Raw genomic sequence first — 18,785 nt, forward strand, 5'->3', positions numbered from 1 at the left:
ACCTTGCCGGTCATTTAATTTGTGACTGTCGGGAAAGAAACATTAAGTTCCAAAAAAAAATAAGACGTGATTGTTAAATTAAGGAAATGTTAAAACTTTTACTAATAATTCCGATATTACAAGTTATTTGTATATGTAAGTATTCATATTGGCAAGCATGTGGCACAGAAATGGACATAGAATCTAGAATCAAGGCAACTGGATTCTCGTCTAAGCTTAGATTCGGTACAAATTCATCCTGAAGAGTCAAGTCGGTCGATTGTTGGATTTTCGGACACTTCTATGCCATGTGCTGCACGTTAGGCACTATCATTTAATTATTTAAATTTTACGAAATATATAAAAGTACTTATCAGTATTATAATCATAAAAATGTTCATTTTGAACGTTAGAAAAAGATTAAAAAATACTAAATGTATTAAAATTTTGTACAAAAAAATTGAAAGGCGAAAGGCCAACTTAAGGCTGGCGTGAGTCTAAATTGAGAACAAATCAAAAGGCAGATGCGAACAAATTAACAAATTTTGAAATTTAATTTTAAGAAAGACTTAAAATTAATTTTAATTTAATAATTAACATGTTAATTAATAATTAACATGAATCTTAAAAAAATTTAAAAAATTTAAAAAAATTTAAAAAAATTTAAATATTTAAAAAAATTTAAAAAAAATTTAAATATTTAAAAAATTAAAAAAATTTTAAAAAAGTTTAATTATATAAAAAATTTAAAAATTTAAATCAATTTTTAAAAAAATAAACTTAAAAATATTAAAATAATTTTGAATTAATTTATAAAAAAAAATAAATTTGAATTTGTTTTACAAAATAATTAATTTTAAATAATTGAAATGAAATTAAATTCAAACAAAAAAAATAATAAAAAAAAAAAATTAATAATTAAAAAAAAAATAAAAAAAAATTAAAAAATTTTAAAAATTTAGAAAATTTAAAAATTCAAAATTCAAAATTAGTAGACAATTATTTTAAATAAAATTAATTTTTTATTGATTTAGGAATTGAATTTATTTTATTTTATTATTATTTTTAAAATTGTCAATATTTTTACTTTTTTTTATATTTTACACCTATCTTTCTATCTATTTTAAAAAAAATAAATATAAATTATGTTTCCAAATTTAATTTTTTAATATTTTTTGAACATTTTATTTGTTTTTTTAAATTCTCAAATTTAAATTTTTTAAAAATTAATTTATTAATTCTAATTTTTATTTTAAAATTTTTTACAAATTGGTTTTAATTTTTATTGCAAAAATTTTAAAATTTTAATTATTTTTTATTATAAATTTAATTGATAATTTGCATGAAATTTTAAAAAATATCTAATTTTTAATTCAAATTTTCATTTATTTTTCGATATTTTACTCAACTTTTTTTTTTTTTTTTTCAAACTTAACTATTTTCAAAATTTAATAATTTATTTAATCAATTTCTTTTAGCGGCCAATTCAGAGATTCAAAAAGCAACACAACAAGAATCACCATGGATGGTTTATTTTGAAGTTAAAAATAAGCGATGCGGTGGAGCGATGATTGATGATTATCATGTCTTAACCGGTATGTATACAAGGGGAAGGTGGTGGCTGGGAGGGGACAGGAAGGGAAGTTTTGAGGGTCCGAGTCTTAATAAATTAAGATTTTGTCTTATTAAGAGAGGAGGGTCAAGTCCCAAATTTTGACCATAACCCCCGTTGCGTCCCTGAAATAAATTGAAACGACTTGTTTGATAATTCAGTTCAGTCTATTAATCTTCTTAATAATAATAATTTTGCATTTAAATTGATTATTTTTTATTGACGGGAATTCCAGTGATTTCATTCCTTAAGCTGATATGAACTTGTTTGACCGACGAGTCGTATTGTCTTGGAAATTCAAAGCGTAATCAAATTGAGAGACAGATAAAGTCAGAGAGAATTATTAGAAGCATCTCGGGTCTCAAGTGTTATTCGGGTCTCGTCGGAAGACACTTGGGTCGTTCGGTAGTCACTCGGGTCACTTGGGTGTTCTCCGAAGTCATTCGGTTCTCTTTAGAGTGCACTGAGGTTTCTCAGGAGTCACTTGGATCTCGGGAGTCATTCGGGTCTCCTCGGGAGTCAATCGGGTCTTCTTGGAAGTCGCTCGGGTCTCCCGAAAGTCTCACAAGTCTATCGGGTCTCCTTAGAAGTCATTCGGGTCTCTTGGGTCTCCTCGGAAGTCACTGGGGTCTCTCAGGAGTCACTTGGGTCTCTCGGGAGTCAATCGGGTCTTCTTGGAAGTCGCTCGGGTCTCCCGGAAGTCTCGCGAGTCTGTCAGATCTCCTCAGAAGTCATTCGGGTCTCTCGGAAGACATTCGGGTTTCCTCGGAAGTAGCTCGGACCTCCTCGGGAGTCTTTTGGGACTCTTGAGATTCACTCTGGTCTCGAGGTTCCTCCCATCAAGTCTGCAAATTTCCACTTATTACTAATATTTATGTACACTTTTTATTATCACAGCTGCTCATTGCTTTGATAGCATTAAGACCTCAGAATATGCAGTTTTAAGAAAATTGAGAGAAGCAATCAAAATAAGAATTGGTGAATGGAAGACAGAAACTGATCCTGATTGTGGTGAAGATGTTAGTGACGAGATTTGTGACACAACAGCTGATATATTCCCAAAAGAAGTCATTATTCATGAGAAATACAATAAAAGACATTATGATAAAAGGTATCAATATGATATTGCAATTATTAAGCTTGGATGGCCACCAAGGAGATCTGAGGTCATCAGTGTACTTCGATTGGCAGAACCTGAACGATGTCAAGAGGCAACAAGTGGAGAATACTGGAAAGCAACTGGATTTGGTAAGAATTTACACGGAATATCCCTTGATACCTTTAGATGCACTTAATGTCGATATCAAGGGATATCAAGTAACACTAACTTTCATCCACAGGTGGAGGATCAAAGGTCAAAAAAAGGATGGAAATGATTTTACTGTCCCATGAAGAATGTGTCAAGAGCATCGATCAATCACATCTTAAAAAACTCAACGCGGATGTTCATGTGAGTTTTTTTTTATAAAGCTTGTTATTTGGACATAACTTCCAATTGCTTCCTTTATTGATGGCAATTCTAATTATTTCAGGTTTGTGGACGAGGCTTAAGTGGTGAAAAGACATGGTAAATTAGTTAAATTAATTAATTCGATCCGAAATCCGACGTGACTCTGACTTGGTCCTGGTCCCAGTCCAAGTCATGCCGACCTGTAGTCGGATATTGTATCGATTAACCGACTTGTTCTAATCGTTCCTTTATTTTGAATAAATTAGCCAGGGTGATGCAGGAAGTCCAGTAACAAATCTTGTTGAAGGTATTCCATATCTTCAGGGTATTGTGACCTTTACGGACGAAGATGAATGCGTTGAAACTGAGACAAATACAGCATGTAAGTAGTTTTTGGATTCACTATTCAAAGTCCCTAGCCAGAACTAACTTTATACACCAAATTGCAGCTGTCTTCTTAAGAGTTCCATGCTTCTACGATTGGATTCACTCCAAAGTTCCAAATATTAGTCATGCATTCATTGAAAAACCAGAACCAAAGCCATCATCCAATGAAGATACAGGAAGTATAGAAGTTATTACAGTTGGTGAGTCGACAACTGCTCGTCCACTCGGAACAACTCTTGGAAATAGAAGGAAACCTGAACCAGTTACAACAACAACACCGAGGCCTAGATCAACGACTAGACCAACAACGACAAGACCAACGACAAGATCTACAACACCATCTCGAAGAGTTGTAACAACACCAGCTGTTGTCACGGAAGCTGATGATGGAAATGGTCAAGATGGAAATGATCAAGATGAAAATGGTGAAGGTGGGAATGGTGGAGATGAAAATGGTGAAGGTGGACAAGATGAACAAGGCAGTCAAGAACCTGATACAACAGCAAAAGCAACACCAAGATCAACATCAAGATCAACATCAAGAACAACATCAAGAACAACATCAAGAACAACACAAAAACAAGCCTCAACACCATCATGGAGAAGGCCAACAACACAAAAACCAAAAACGACAACAACAGTTGAGCCAACAGTCGAGTCAACTACAGAAGATGTAACCATTCATTTCAAGGACCCAAGTAAAACTGATGGGAGTTCAGAATTAGATGTCAGAGCGGCTGTAGATGACACAGAAGATGAAGTTGAAGAAGTAACATCAACAACAACAACAGCTAAACCTCCTTCTCGAGGAAGAACACAAAAATACGTTAAACCAACTGCAAGACCAAACGATAATGATTATTGAAAGATAAATTTTTGAGATTTCCTTTTCAGATGTTTAATTTGAGCTCAAATTTAATAAAAAGTTTTTAATAAAAATTTAAAATTTTAAACTGATTTTGGTATGCGGAAGCTATTGAACCATTTCCCTTAACTTAGGCCAGTAATGAGCAGCTTGTGTGTCACCAGATTTGCCAATAATTAAGCAATGCATTTCCTGATTAAACTTTTCATTTGTCATCAAAACTCAACATTGCATCATTTCATTGCAACACTGCAACATTGCAACATTGCAACACTGCAACATTGCAACATTGCGTCAATTTCAACTTACATTGTGTGCTGTTATCGGTCGTGTAACAATTTACAGGCTAAAAGGGTTTATGGCAGTGGTTGGCAACCTGTGTACTGCGGCAGACACTCGTGTGCTGCAAAATCTCTCTTTTATGCTTGTTATCAATTATTTCTAGGATTAAAGTGTGTCGTGACATAAAAAAGGTTGACCACCACTGGACGACAGCCTTGAAAGTGCAATGGCATGTCCTGCACTAAAAAATGATTATTCAAATTGGAAATAAAATTGATCATTTCGATTCTGAACGTTGAGGAAGTCAGTAAAATGTTGAAATATTTTGTGATTTTATTTTTACATCAATTTGTGTACGGAAGTATGTAGATTATTGAAATTTTACAGCAAATCCTGTCAATAATTATTATATTCGATCACAGATCCAATAGACGAACCTCCAGTAACATTCCAAAATGCTGGTCAACTGGAATCACCATGGATGGTATTAATACAAATTGAGGATCTTGTGTGCGGTGGAAGCCTAATTCATGGAAAATATATAGTAACAGGTAAATGAAGGAACTGACTGACTCTGACTGACTCTGACTGACTCTGACTGACTCTGACTGACTCTGACTGACTCTGACTGACTCTGACTGACTCTGACTGACTCTGACTGACTCTGACTGACTCTGACTGACTCTGACTGACTCTGACTGACTCTGACTGACTCTGACTGACTCTGACTGACTCTGACTGACTCTGACTGACTCTGACTGACTCTGACTGACTCTGACTGACTCTGACTGACTCTGACTGACTCTGACTGACTCTGACTGACTCTGGTAGACTCTGACTGACTCTGACTGACTCTGGCTGACTCTGACTGACTCTGACTGACTCTGACTGACTCTGACTGACTCTGACTGACTCTGACTGACTCTGACTGACTCTGACTGACTCTGACTGACTCTGACTGACTCTGACTGACTCTGACTGACTCTGACTGACTCTGACTGACTCTGACTGACTCTGACTGACTCTGACTGACTCTGACTGACTCTGACTGACTCTGACTGACTCTGACTGACTCTGACTGACTCTGACTGCACGCTGAATGACTCTGACTGACTCTGACTGACTCTGACTGACTCTGACTGACTCTGACTGACTCTGACTGACTCTGACTGACTCTGACTGACTCTGACTGACTCTGACTGACTCTGACTGACTCTGACTGACTCTGACTGACTCTGACTGACTCTGACTGACTCTGACTGACTCTGACTGACTCTGACTGACTCTGACTGACTCTGACTGACTCTGGACTGACTCTGACTGACTCTGACTGACTCTCTGACTGACTCTGACTGACTCTGACTGACTCTGACTGACTCTGACTGACTCTGACAGACTCTGGACTGACTCTGGACTGACTCTGACTGGACTCTGACTGACTCTGACTGACTCTGACTGACTCTGACTGACTCTGACTGACTCTGACTGACTCTGACTGACTCTGACTGACTCTGACCCAGCTCTGACTGACTCTGACTGACTCTGACTGACTCTGACTGACTCTGACTGACTCTGACTGACTCTGACTGACTCTGACTGACTCTGACTGACTCTGGACTGACTCTGACTGACTCTGGACTGACTCTGACTGACTCTGACTGACTCTGACTGACTCTGACTGGCTCTGACTGACTCTGACTGACTCTGACCGACTCTGACTGACTCTGACTGACTCTGACTGACTCTGACTGACTCTGACTGACTCTGACAGACTCTGACTGACTCCCTGACTGACTCTGACTGACTCTGGCTGACTCTGACTGACTCTGACCGACTCTGACTGACTCTGACTGACTCTGGACTGACTCTGACAGACTCTGGACTGACTCTGGACTGACTCTGGACTGACTCTGACTGACTCTGGACTGACTCTGACTGGACTCTGACTGACTCTGACTGACTCTGACTGACTCTGGACTGACTCTGACTGACTCTGACTGACTCTGGCTGGACTCTGACTGACTCTGACTGACTCTGACTGACTCTGACTGACTCTGACTGACTCTGACTGACTCTGACTGACTCTGACTGACTCTGACTGACTCTGACTGACTCTGACTGACTCTGACTGACTCTGACTGACTCTGACTGACTCTGACTGACTCTGACTGACTCTGGACTGGACTCTGACTGACTCTGGCTGACTCTGACTGACTCTGACTGACTCTGACTGACTCTGGACTGACTCTGACTGCACGCTGAATGACTCTGACTGACTCTGACTGACTCTGACTGACTCTGACTGACTCTGACTGACTCTGACTGACTCTGGACTGACTCTGACTGACTCTGACTGACTCTGACTGACTCTGACTGACTCTGACTGACTCTGACTGACTCTGACTGACTCTGACTGACTCTGACTGACTCTGACTGACTCTGACTGACTCTGACTGACTCTGACTGCACGCTGAATGACTCTGACTGACTCTGACTGACTCTGACTGACTCTGACTGACTCTGACTGACTCTGACTGACTCTGACTGACTCTGGACTGACTCTGACTGACTCTGGACTGACTCTGACTGACTCTGACTGACTCTGACTGACTCTGACTGACTCTGACTGACTCTGGACTGACTCTGACTGACTCTGACTGACTCTGACTGACTCTGACTGACTCTGACTGACTCTGACTGACTCTGACTGACTCTGACTGACTCTGACTGACTCTGACTGACTCTGACTGACTCTGACTGGACTCTGACTGACTCTGACTGACTCTGACTGACTCTGACTGACTCTGACTGACTCTGACTGACTCTGACTGACTCTGACTGACTCTGACTGACTCTGACTGACTCTGACTGACTCTGACTGCACGCTGAATGACTCTGACTGACTCTGACTGACTCTGACTGACTCTGACTGGACTCTGACTGACTCTGACTGACTCTGACTGACTCTGACTGACTCTGACTGACTCTGACTGACTCTGACTGACTCTGACTGACTCTGACTGACTCTGACTGACTCTGACTGACTCTGACTGACTCTGACTGACTCTGACTGACTCTGACTGACTCTGACTGACTCTGACTGACTCTGACTGACTCTGACTGACTCTGACTGACTCTGACTGACTCTGACTGGATTCTGGTAGACTTATGTGGACTCTTGTGGACGCTAGTGGACTCTGACTGACTCTAATGGTCATTGATGGACTCTGATTGGCTCTAAATGACTCTAAATGACTCTAAATGACTGACTGACTCTTTTATGGACTCTAACTGACTCAAATAGACTGAATGATGGACAGGCTCATAAATAATACTAAAATCTAATTTATATTAATCATAGCTGCACATTGCTTCAAGTACATTAAGCCAGAAGATCGTAAAAATGAAAAAATATTAAAAAAATCAATAAAAATCAAGCTGGGCGAATGGAAGACAAATATGGATCCAGATTGTGATGATGATTCAGACGAGCAAATTTGTGATCCCGTTGTAATTATAGCACCAATATCAATTTATGTACATCATGCCTATACCGTAGCAAATTATAAACATGAACATGACATTGCGATAGTTAAGCTTGCATGGCCACCGAGACCTACAGGTCTAATTCAAAGTATTAAGTTGCCTGACAAAAGAACGTGTCGTGACACTGCAAATGATGAAATATGGACGGTAACTGCATTTGGTAAGATGGGATGAGTAGCACATGGTGTCGTTAGGGCTACAATGCGTCTTACAGTTGGTGAGACACCCTCGGTTGGGTGACGCAGTGATGCCCCAGCAAACATCATGTGCTGCTCGGGTAGTTTATTGAAAATCATCAATTAGGTCAACTTCCGGACAGGAGCTTTACAACAATCAAGAAGAAAATTGATTTGAATATGATTTCGACCCGAGAATGTATAAACTTAATTAAACGTGGCGAAAAGACCATTTTTGACGAAAAAAATTATGTAAGTTGTACTCAGAGTTTGGCTCTCTCAAATTTGAGTTTTTCGGCATTAGATTGTCGAAAAATTCGAATTGTTTGAACCCAGCTTATTTTAAAATCAAAATTTACGTTACGTAAAAAAGTAAAAGTAACGGTCACAAAAAATTTGAATATTAAAAAAAAAAAAAATCTTTTTTTGAAAAAAATTAAAGAGAAAGCCACACTCTGGTTGTGTTATAGCTTCCTCTACCCTATGGGTTATGTAATTTCTGAACATTTCCATCATTATTAATGTTATTTAAAATGTTTCTAAATATTTCAGATTTGCGGAACTGGAACTCGAGGTAAGAGTTTACTCACGTCGTACGTAACACTCATAATCGACCAACCTCTCCCCATACCCTCCTTATGGATCCCCATAAGGATCCCATCTCACTAAGAGCGTTACGAATTAATTCAGGTTCGACAATTGCATGCAAGTCTTGCATACAAGTGCTTGAATTTACTTTAAATTCTAGAACTTGTATGCAAGACTTGCAAATTGTATGCGCATACTTGCATGCAATTGTCGAATTCTGGTATTTAGTTAAAATGTCTCTAATTTTTATAAAAAAAAAATTCAATTTAATTTCTCAAAATAGGTGAATCAACTTGGTAAGACTTAGAATTGATAATAATGCAAAAATAATACATCTTTTTTTTTCCATTTTTATACTTAATTTACAGCATTGGAGATTCAGGTGAGAATATAATTTACATTTTTGAGATGGGTTTGAGGCATAATGAGATGCGCATAGAGGCATAAATGTAAAAAACTGCAAACCTCTTGGCGAATCATATTTTTAAGTACACATCCCTAATCCACAAAATACTTTTTGTCGTTAATATTCAAATTTTCTTTGACCGTTACTCTTATTTTTCTTCGTAACGGAAATTTGTATTTTAAAATAAGTTGAGTTCGAAATGTTTGAATTTTTCGATAATCTAATGTCGAAAAACTTGAATTTGAGACGGCTACACTCTGATAATAACAAATTGTTCATTTCAGGAAGTGGAGCTACAACAAAGTCTAGAAATGTTCCAATTCTACAAGGAATTGTGTCTTTTGGTACATCCGATTGTGGAAAACGTGGAGTTCCTTGTAAGTATTTTTATTATACCGATCAGCACAATATGTTTGGTAGGGCTAAGTTGCCATCAAAGAAGGATAAAAAGGGATCGGCTGGACAGCTCTAGAAATAATTAAGGCTAAGTTGTCGTATCAAGGGTAAGACGTATAATGTCCCCGACGACACCGTAACTGGTCCATGGTCCATGGTTCATGGTTTCTATCCATTTTTAAGGCAAAAACTGCCATTCGTCGGATTGTGCTGCTCGGAATAAAACCTAAAATTTTTTGAATTATACTCAAATTTTGCTGATTTATGATGTATTTTTGAGTATAAAAATCAATCAATTTTTTTAAAATTCCAGCTGGATTGCTAAAAGTTGCATGCTATATTGATTGGATTAATACTGCAATAAATGCACTCAAAGATGCTGATTCAACTGAAAATGATGTCACATCTGAAACAATTGAAACAACTGAAACAACTGAAACACCTGAAACACCTAAAAACGATGATGATGGTGGTTGGAGAGGAGGTGCAGAACCAGAATATCGATTTAGGGCACAACATGTTCGTCCACCATCACGATATTGAGTCTTTGTTTTTGATAAATTTCAAATTTATTGTTCAGCTTTAAGAAAGTGAAATAAAATTTAATTTTTGGAAATTACTCTTAGGGACAGTTTACTTATAACGTATAGCTTTTAGCCCTTGGTCCTTCCCCATAACCACCAGTTTGATGTTAAAACTGAGAATTTGTAGAACCTTTGTAATTTGGTCAGCAATAGCATCAGATGGTAAGCATTTTGTAGCAACCTAGTCTCCAAAGTGAGACATAGTTCAATGGAACCTATAGGAACCTGGAATAGGGCTTAAAAAGGACTGAAAATTTAGTTCTTAATCAGAATGACTCTGACTATAGACAGTGTGACAGGGACAGTGTGACAGAGACAGAGACACAGAGACACAGAGACATGTCGATGATATCCGGCCTCAGGATAGTGTTAAGTAAGGATATAGCCGGCATCAGACTTACTTGACTCTGACTTGGTGCTGGATTTGACTTAAATCAATAATTAAGGTCTGAAAGGTCTTAAATTTTGAAAACTTTAATTAATTTTAACTGAAATTCAAATTTTAAATTTATTTCTTTAATTTAATTATTATAAATTGTGAGTCAAAGTCATCCTTAAAGCAAGAACCTTCTCCTTCATTCCTGTTTCAGCACTCTCGTGAATCAAATCGATAGAATTCTATTGCAACTTTGTCTGTAATTCAAAAATCAAAAAAAGTCATAAAATAAAATAAAATTTAAGTCAAATTAAACAAACCTTTTTCATTATAATCATAGATCTTAACTCCGGCATTCGCTGCTTCATTCACTATAAAGTCTCTTGTGGCTATAACATCGACGCAATAATCTCGGTCTGCATAATAGTCATTGTAGTACAAGTGAATCAATGTTCCGCCTCTTTTAGTGTCAATGTGCTGTAAAAGAGGAATTGAAAGTATTTTATTATTTATACGTACAAATTCTCGAGAATGGAACCAAGACCAAGACTAAGACCACCTGAGAAGTCTCTGTCTCTGTCTCTGTCTCTTTGTATCTGTCTCTGTGTCTCTGTCTCTGTGTCTCTGTCTCTGTGTCTCTGTCTCTGTGTCTCTGTCTCTGTGTCTCTGTCTCTGTGTCTCTGTCTCTGTGTCTCTGTCTCTGTGTCTCTGTCTCTGTGTCTCTGTCTCTCTGTCTCTGTCTCTGTGTCTCTGTCTCTGTGTCTCTGTGTCTCTGTCTCTGTGTCTCTGTATCTGTGTCTCTGACTCTGTGTCTCTGTCTCTGTGTCTCTGTCTCTGTGTCTCTGTCTCTGTGTCTCTGTCTCTGTGTCTCTGTCTCTGTGTCTCTGTCACTGTGTCTCTGTCTCTGTGTCTCTGTCTCTGTGTCTCTGTCTCTGTGTTTCTGACTCTGTGTCTCTGTGTCTCTGTGTCTCTGTGTCTCTGTGTCTCTGTGACTGTCTCTGTGTCTATGTCTCTGTGTCTCTGTCACTGTCTTTAATCTGAGATTCTTACCTTAATTTCAGGTCCTTTATCCTTAATTTTATAAAATGTATATCCACTCGGCATGCCAATTTCATAAATAACATTAACAATAGTAACTTTCGGTTTAAATTTATCATCATTAAATCGTCCACAAACATTCACAATTCTCTGATTTGTTCCTGGACTTGGAACATCCGTATTAATGGTGATGGTGAATTTTGGTACGCTGGACGGTACAGTAACAATAATTTCAAAAAACATCGTTATTGTGCAGTAACCAGTACCAGAAATCTTATAAGCAGCACTTTCTGAGTCAATTGGTAGCTGAACATTCTGCTGTATATGTGAATTAAAGTCCTTAATTATCACTGACTTCCTAAAATCTCGTTCATTTCTGACCACAACATTCAGGTTCGTGTCACTCGTCTTTAACTTTATTGCCATTTCAGCTACAGCTTCTGTTATGATTGCATCATCATTCATCCTCATACCATCAAAGTAGCTCTTACTTAACAGCCAGTTAACGACCGGTTCAGCTTCAGTTAACATGTCCAATTGTATTAGTGCCAATGCCGCAAATGCTGTGTGCCTGATTAAGCAGTCAGCATCCTTTTCGGATATCTTGTAACATTTCTTATTGCCGTCACGATACGTGAAAATTTCAAGTTCACCAAGTAGGACCTGTGAGCTGTTCCTATCCTTATTAAGTGCAAATACATATGCAGCTACAGACAGTCCATAACTGGATATTCCAAATCTATTGTCTAAACCTTTAAGGTACTCTAATCCATCCCTAATAAAATCATCATATTGACTGCCCAACATCTCACGATGTCTTAAAAATGGAACTAAGCAGTAAGCAGTTGCAAAATATTTAATTGACTTGTCATACTCGTCTTGTGGAGCAAAAAAGTCATAATAAAATGAAAAGTTATCAAAGGTTCCATTTTTTTGATTTTTGATAACCAGGTCCAGACTCTTAATCATCAGTGTCAAGTCTCTCGGTAGAACTTCCGTTTCGATTGCCAATCCTAAAATATTTCCTAAATATGACCGGAACCATGGATAGTCCTTGTAATTCTGTGGATATAAATTGTGGAATTTTCGTTAGGTATCTTTGGAAGGATCAATATAGAGTGCGGCCGTCATTAGATTGTCGAAAAATTCAAACATTTCGAACTTAACTTAATTTGAATTAAAAATTTACGTTACAAAGAAAAGTAAAAGTAACGGCCAAAAAAAATTTGAACTTTAATGACATAATTTTTTTTGAAAAAAATTAACGGTCAATTTTGAGACAGCCACACTCTGGATTAATACAGATTAGAGTTGCAAAACAGGTGCCTGTGACAGGCAAAAGCCGTTCAAATTCATGAGAATTTGTACAGTTTAGGAAGAAAAACCATACAAATTATCAATAATTTTTACGGTTTTTGCCTGTCACAGGCACCTGTTTTGTAAATCTGTAATTACAGAGTTATCCGAGTGACATAAACCAAGAAGGGTGCACATGGAAGTCCTTAAGGCTCTGATAAAGCTCTTTTGTTAACATAAAGTCGAAAATGTCTTTCTGCCGCTTCCATATGGTAGTCATAAGACTGTCAAATAGATCATATTGCTGCTAAATAGTCCATTTGGTTTCGTAATGGTTCTATGGGCTGCCAATTAAACCATTAAGAAGTCACGAGGAAGCCACACGATACCAAATGGTCTGTTTAGCTGCCTTATTACTCCATTTGGTCTATTAGGCAGTCAAATTGGTATTATATTAAAGACTATGCTAGGATTTGTGCCTCTCGATTCCAATTTAGACTACCCTCAAAAATCATACTTACATAATTTTCATTTAGACTACCAAGAACACTTTCGTACAGTGCTGGTGCTTCATTATTGGTAATTTCTTTACCAGTGGACTTTAAATACCGGTACGTATTAACATATCGTTTAAGCTTTGATGACTTTTGTTCAGGACACGAACTTGGAAATGATCTGAAAAATTAAAATAAATTCATTTATTTCAGACAAATTTGTTCAAGGCATGGGTGAGATGAGAGAATGGGAGGTGAGAGGTGAGAGGTGAGAGGTGAGAGGTGAGAGGTGAGAGGTGAGAGGTGAGAGGTGAGAGGTGAGAGGTGAGAGGTGAGAGGTGAGAGGTGAGAGGTGAGAGGTGAGAGGTGAGAGGTGAGAGGTGAGATGTGAGGAGAGGTGAGATGTGAGGAGAGGTGAGAGGTGAGAGAGGTGAGAGGTGAGAGAGGTGAGAGGTGAGAGGTGAGAGGTGAGAGGTGAGAGGTGAGAGGTGAGAGGTGAGAGGTGAGAGGTGAGAGGTGAGAGGTGAGAGGTGAGAGGTGAGAGGTGAGAGGTGAGAGGTGAGAGGTGAGAGGTGAGAGGTGAGAGGTGAGAGGTGAGAGGTGAGAGGTGAGAGGTGAGAGGTGAGAGGTGAGAGGTGAGAGGTGAGAGGTGAGAGGTGAGAGGTGAGAGGTGAGAGGTGAGAGGTGAGAGGTGAGAGGTGAGAGGTGAGAGGTGAGAGAGGTGAGAGAGGTGAGAGAGGTGAGAGGTGAGAGGTGAGAGGTGAGAGAGGTGAGAGAGGTGAGAGGTGAGAGAGGTGAGAGAGGTGAGAGAGGTGAGAGGTGAGAGAGGTGAGAGAGGTGAGAGAGGTGAGAGAGGTGAGAGGTGAGAGGTGAGAGGTGAGAGACACTACTTACTCATATTTCTCCAAATTGATAATTTTAGTCAGAAAATCACCACTGACAATCACATCGATATTTGATAGAGCTCCAGAGAAATTAGTTTGTCTTATATAAGAATCGCTCTCATCCTCAAGTTTATGAAAATTGGACAAAACTGAATATGTCTTAACTCCAATAGGTTCAACCTTAAGGAACTTTTGCAGACGATCTGTATATTTTTTTTGGCTATTCATTCCAGTTCCGAGAGCTTCAACACGAATTCTAATATTTTCATCAAATTTTGGCTCAACAGAGCTGGTTTGACGTGATCGAATATAAAAGAAGGCAGTCTTGGCTTCACGGTACGGAATTTCTAAATTAACAGAAGCATATTGGCCAGTTTGCTCCTTATAATTAGGCTCACAGTTGTCATAATCAACAAATTCAAATGAACTGCTATTAAAATTGATCAATTTTAGGACAACACTGACTTGTTCCTTATTCTGGACATAATTAAAGACCATAACCTTAAGCTTAATCACTTCCTTATAACGAATTGAATATGGCAGTTCCAATTTAACAAAGAAATCATTTTTAACGACCAATTCTTGTGTCGGTGCAATGGCAAGTCCAGCATCTTCATGGACGGAAAATGCCGACACTTCCCATGTTGTTATTGAGTCTGTTGGCTTGAATACTTTCTCAACATATTCATCCTGGTTAACTGTCAATTTCTCAAATATCCAAGTGTCCATAAATTCACGACGGAACTGATCCTCGGCCATGTCTACGTATTTAGGTTTAGTTTCATCAGTTTTAGTGTCTTCAGGCTTATTGTCTGCAGGCTTAGTTTCTTCAGCTTGATTTTCATCTGGAAAAACGTCATCACGTTCCAGCATTGTTGCTATATCCAAATTATCACTTTGCTTGACAATTTCAGTCCGACCTAATTCGACCCTGTCAATCTCATCACGTGTACATAACTTCCAGTCGGACAAGTCATTTACCATAATTAAATTCTCACCATCATAATCGAGGCTTGTTACGACATCCTTTTGGGTAAAGTCATTTCCATCTCTTAATGATTTAAGGCGCTTGTCAAAGGCTAATAAGTAGACTTTTGAGTCAGGTTTTGACTCAAATCTCATTTTGACTCTTGCAGTTGTATCGACTGGGTCTGTTGGAATTGTCATGTTGAGCTGGTGTTGGGGATGAAGACAATAGAAAGTCAGACTAAGGCACTCAGACTAAGGCACTCAGACTAAGGCACTCAGACTAAGGCACTCAGACTAAGGCACTCAGACTAAGGCACTCAGACTAAGGCACTCAGACTAAGGCACTCAGACTAAGGCACTCAGACTAAGGCACTCAGACTAAGGCACTCAGACTAAGGCACTCAGACTAAGGCACTCAGACTAAGGCACTCAGACTAAGGCACTCAGACTAAGGCACTCAGACTAAGGCACTCAGACTAAGGCACTCGGACTAAGGCACTCAGACTAAGGCACTCAGACTAAGGCACTCAGACTAAGGCACTCAGACTAAGGCACACAGACTAAGGCACTCAGACTAAGGCACTCAGACTAAGGCACTCAGACTAAGGCACACAGACTAAGGCACTCAGACTAAGGCACTCAGACTAAGGCACTCAGACTATGGCACTCAGACTAAGGCACTCAGACTAAGGCACTCAGACTAAGGCACTCAGACTAAGGCACTCAGACTAAGGCACTCAGACTAAGGCACTCAGACTAAGGCACTCGGACTAAGGCACTCAGACTAAGGCACTCAGACTAAGGCACTCAGACTAAGGCACTCAGACTAAGGCACTCAGACTAAGGCACTCAGACTAAGGCACACAGACTAAGGCACTCAGACTAAGGCACTCAGACTAAGGCACTCAGACTATGGCACTCAGACTAAGGCACTCAGACTAAGGCACTCAGATTAAGGCACTCAGACTAAGGCACACAGACTAAGGCACTCAGACTAAGGCACTCAGACTAAGGCACTCAGACTAAGGCACTCAGACTAAGGCACACAGACTAAGGCACTCAGACTAAGGCACTCAGACTAAGGCACTCAGACTATGGCACTCAGACTAAGGCACTCAGACTAAGGCACTCAGATTAAGGCACTCAGACTAAGGCACACAGACTAAGGCACTCAGACTAAGGCACTCAGACTAAGGCACTCAGACTAAGGCACTCAGACTAAGGCACTCAGACTAAGGCACTCAGACTAAGGCACTCAGACTAAGGCACACAGACTAAGGCACTCAGACTAAGGCACTCAGACTAAGGCACTCAGACTATGGCACTCAGACTAAGGCACTCAGACTAAGGCACTCAGATTAAGGCACTCAGACTAAGGCACACAGACTAAGGCACTCAGACTAAGGCACTCAGACTAAGGCACTCAGACTAAGGCACTCAGACTAAGGCACTCAGACTAAGGCACTCAGACTAAGGCACTAAGACTAAGGCACTAAGACTAAGGCACTCAGACTAAGGCACTCAGACTAAGGCACTCAGACTAAGGCACTCAGACTAAGGCACTAAGACTAAGGCACTAAGACTAAGGCACTCAGACTAAGGCACTCAGACTAAGGCACTCAGACTAAGGCACTCAGACTAAGGCACTTGGGATATACTCACATAATTTCGTCCCAAATTGTCTGTTTCAATCTGAACCTTGCCTTGATAGATCACATCCTTGTCTCTAATGTCATACACCATAATCGTTGACTTTGGCATCATTTTTTCATCAATTTTCAATTCAAACTCACACAATGTTTGTTTACCGCATGGAATCAGCAGGTTCTCGACTATTCCAAATCTTGTTACGACAGCCACTACGAGATTGTTTAGTGGCGTTTCACTGGTTACGTAGATTCTTACATTATCGTTCATCTTTGGTCTGGAATTGGAAAAGGGGAAGAGAAGATTGAGAAATAAATTAGGGGATGTCGATCTTAGGAGGGGGTACGGCGTTTTGGATGAAGTGTCTTGAAGGCATACGGCATGTAAATGCCCAACAATCTAGCCTCTGCCCAACATGACTCTTGTCCTAGTCCAAATCCGGAAAAATCCGGCCTTAGGCTAGAGTCAGATTGACTTGGGATTGAATTTTCGGTAGTAAACGACCCCTAATTGAAAAGACCCTTTAAGGCAGTGGTGGACAACCTATGGCAACCTGGGCCATCTATCCCAAAATTCATGAAAATGCCATGTCAGCTGTACGTCAATTGCTATTTCAGTCTAGTCTTACCAACCAAGGTGTGCCTTGAGAAACAAAAGTTTGTGCACCCCTGCCATAGGATATCAACCCACAAATACCCCCATCAACTTACTCTTTAGGCAAATAGTCAACTTTCAACGAATCAATTCCAACACTGACTGATCCTTTTGGAATATTCTTATTGAACATTTTACTGTTCCTAAACTTAGCAGTAACCCTCAGTGCTACATATTCATCAGGTATTGTCTGCTCATACGTAAATAGTCCATCCTTTACAGTTCCCAATATCTCAATGTCCCCTCGTGTTGCATTCTCAAATTCAAAATAGAATGTCAAATGAATCCTTTCATAATGACTTGGAACTGGATATCCTTTCCAGTCTGTGACATAAATTTTGGTCACAAATGGCAAGCCTGGGAAGAACTTGTCAGTATGTGCAACCTTAATCTTAAAAATGTCACTATTGTGTGCATAAAATCGTCTTTTTTGTTCATATGAAGTCTGACTTTCTGGTTCCGTAAATTTAAGCTGAATTTCAAGTTCCTTTGCATCTGCTGTCCGGACACCAAGGCTGGATAAGTTGTAGTTCATGACATGCGGTTCTTTGACATTATCGACCTTTGTATTTAAGAATATTTGACCATTTTGTGGATCAATCATTTTAATTTCAGCAGTTCCAGTCACAAACTCATCAAATGAGTACTTTCCATAAACTGAGAATGTCATGATGTCTTCCTGTAGGACATGCTCCTCTGGTATATCAATGACAGCATCAAATAACGGTAATGTATATTTTTGGACAGTAAATGTCTTGGATATGGCATATTGTGTCTTATTATCGACCACAACTGTAATTTTCCAGTCACCGAGGACTGTGAATGCATTTAAGGTATAAGTAGACTCAAAAACACCTTTAAATTGCTTCTGTTGATCAGTAAATGATGCAATGACTCGATTGTATGGATCGGTAAAGTTGACTAGAAGTGAATTACGATGGAATGGCTTTAAATCCTTGCCAATTGACAATATTCTGTACTGTATGACATCGCCAGGCTTATAAATTGGCTTATCAGTCTGAATAAAGTTGTGGAACTGACCAGTCGATGGCGATATGTTAAGTGTCTTGGTCGAACAGTGCATTTTAGTGCCTGATGTTGTGGATATGTTCCTGTATAAAGTCATGATTAATTCAAATGACTTTTTACGTCCAAA

At 39.1% G+C, this 18,785-nt stretch overlaps 3 protein-coding genes across 3 annotated transcripts; 2 read left to right on the forward strand and 1 right to left on the reverse strand.

Moving 5' to 3' along the window:
* LOC139089928 (uncharacterized) lies at positions 1-4,381 on the forward strand. The gene is made up of 7 exons (XM_070639620.1): positions 1-135; positions 1,458-1,574; positions 2,489-2,839; positions 2,932-3,041; positions 3,124-3,158; positions 3,308-3,423; positions 3,491-4,381. The coding sequence occupies exons 1-7, from the start codon at positions 87-89 to the stop codon at positions 4,291-4,293; spliced, it is 1,581 nt and encodes a 526-aa protein (XP_070495721.1). The 5' UTR covers positions 1-86; the 3' UTR covers positions 4,294-4,381.
* Positions 4,382-4,772: 391 nt separating this feature from the next.
* On the forward strand, positions 4,773-10,306 carry LOC139092690 (CLIP domain-containing serine protease B9-like). Its single transcript, XM_070643243.1, has 9 exons — positions 4,773-4,936; positions 4,998-5,126; positions 7,937-8,281; positions 8,425-8,549; positions 8,850-8,871; positions 9,169-9,181; positions 9,254-9,267; positions 9,576-9,668; positions 10,001-10,306. The coding sequence occupies exons 1-9, from the start codon at positions 4,888-4,890 to the stop codon at positions 10,228-10,230; spliced, it is 1,020 nt and encodes a 339-aa protein (XP_070499344.1). The 5' UTR covers positions 4,773-4,887; the 3' UTR covers positions 10,231-10,306.
* A 551-nt stretch (positions 10,307-10,857) lies between these two features.
* LOC139093051 (thioester-containing protein 1 allele R1-like) lies at positions 10,858-18,755 on the reverse strand. Its single transcript, XM_070643688.1, has 7 exons — positions 17,686-18,755; positions 16,991-17,252; positions 14,370-15,532; positions 13,503-13,656; positions 11,698-12,747; positions 10,968-11,124; positions 10,858-10,904 (listed from the first exon to the last, which is right to left on the reverse strand). The coding sequence occupies exons 1-7, from the start codon at positions 18,753-18,755 to the stop codon at positions 10,858-10,860; spliced, it is 3,903 nt and encodes a 1,300-aa protein (XP_070499789.1).
* Between the last annotated feature and the right edge of the window lie 30 nt (positions 18,756-18,785).

This window comes from Chironomus tepperi, unplaced genomic scaffold, assembly GCF_022539635.2.
Source record: "Chironomus tepperi strain 1889 unplaced genomic scaffold, CSIRO-AGI_Ctep_v1 contig_7, whole genome shotgun sequence".
NCBI classification, from domain to species: domain Eukaryota; kingdom Metazoa; phylum Arthropoda; class Insecta; order Diptera; family Chironomidae; genus Chironomus; species Chironomus tepperi.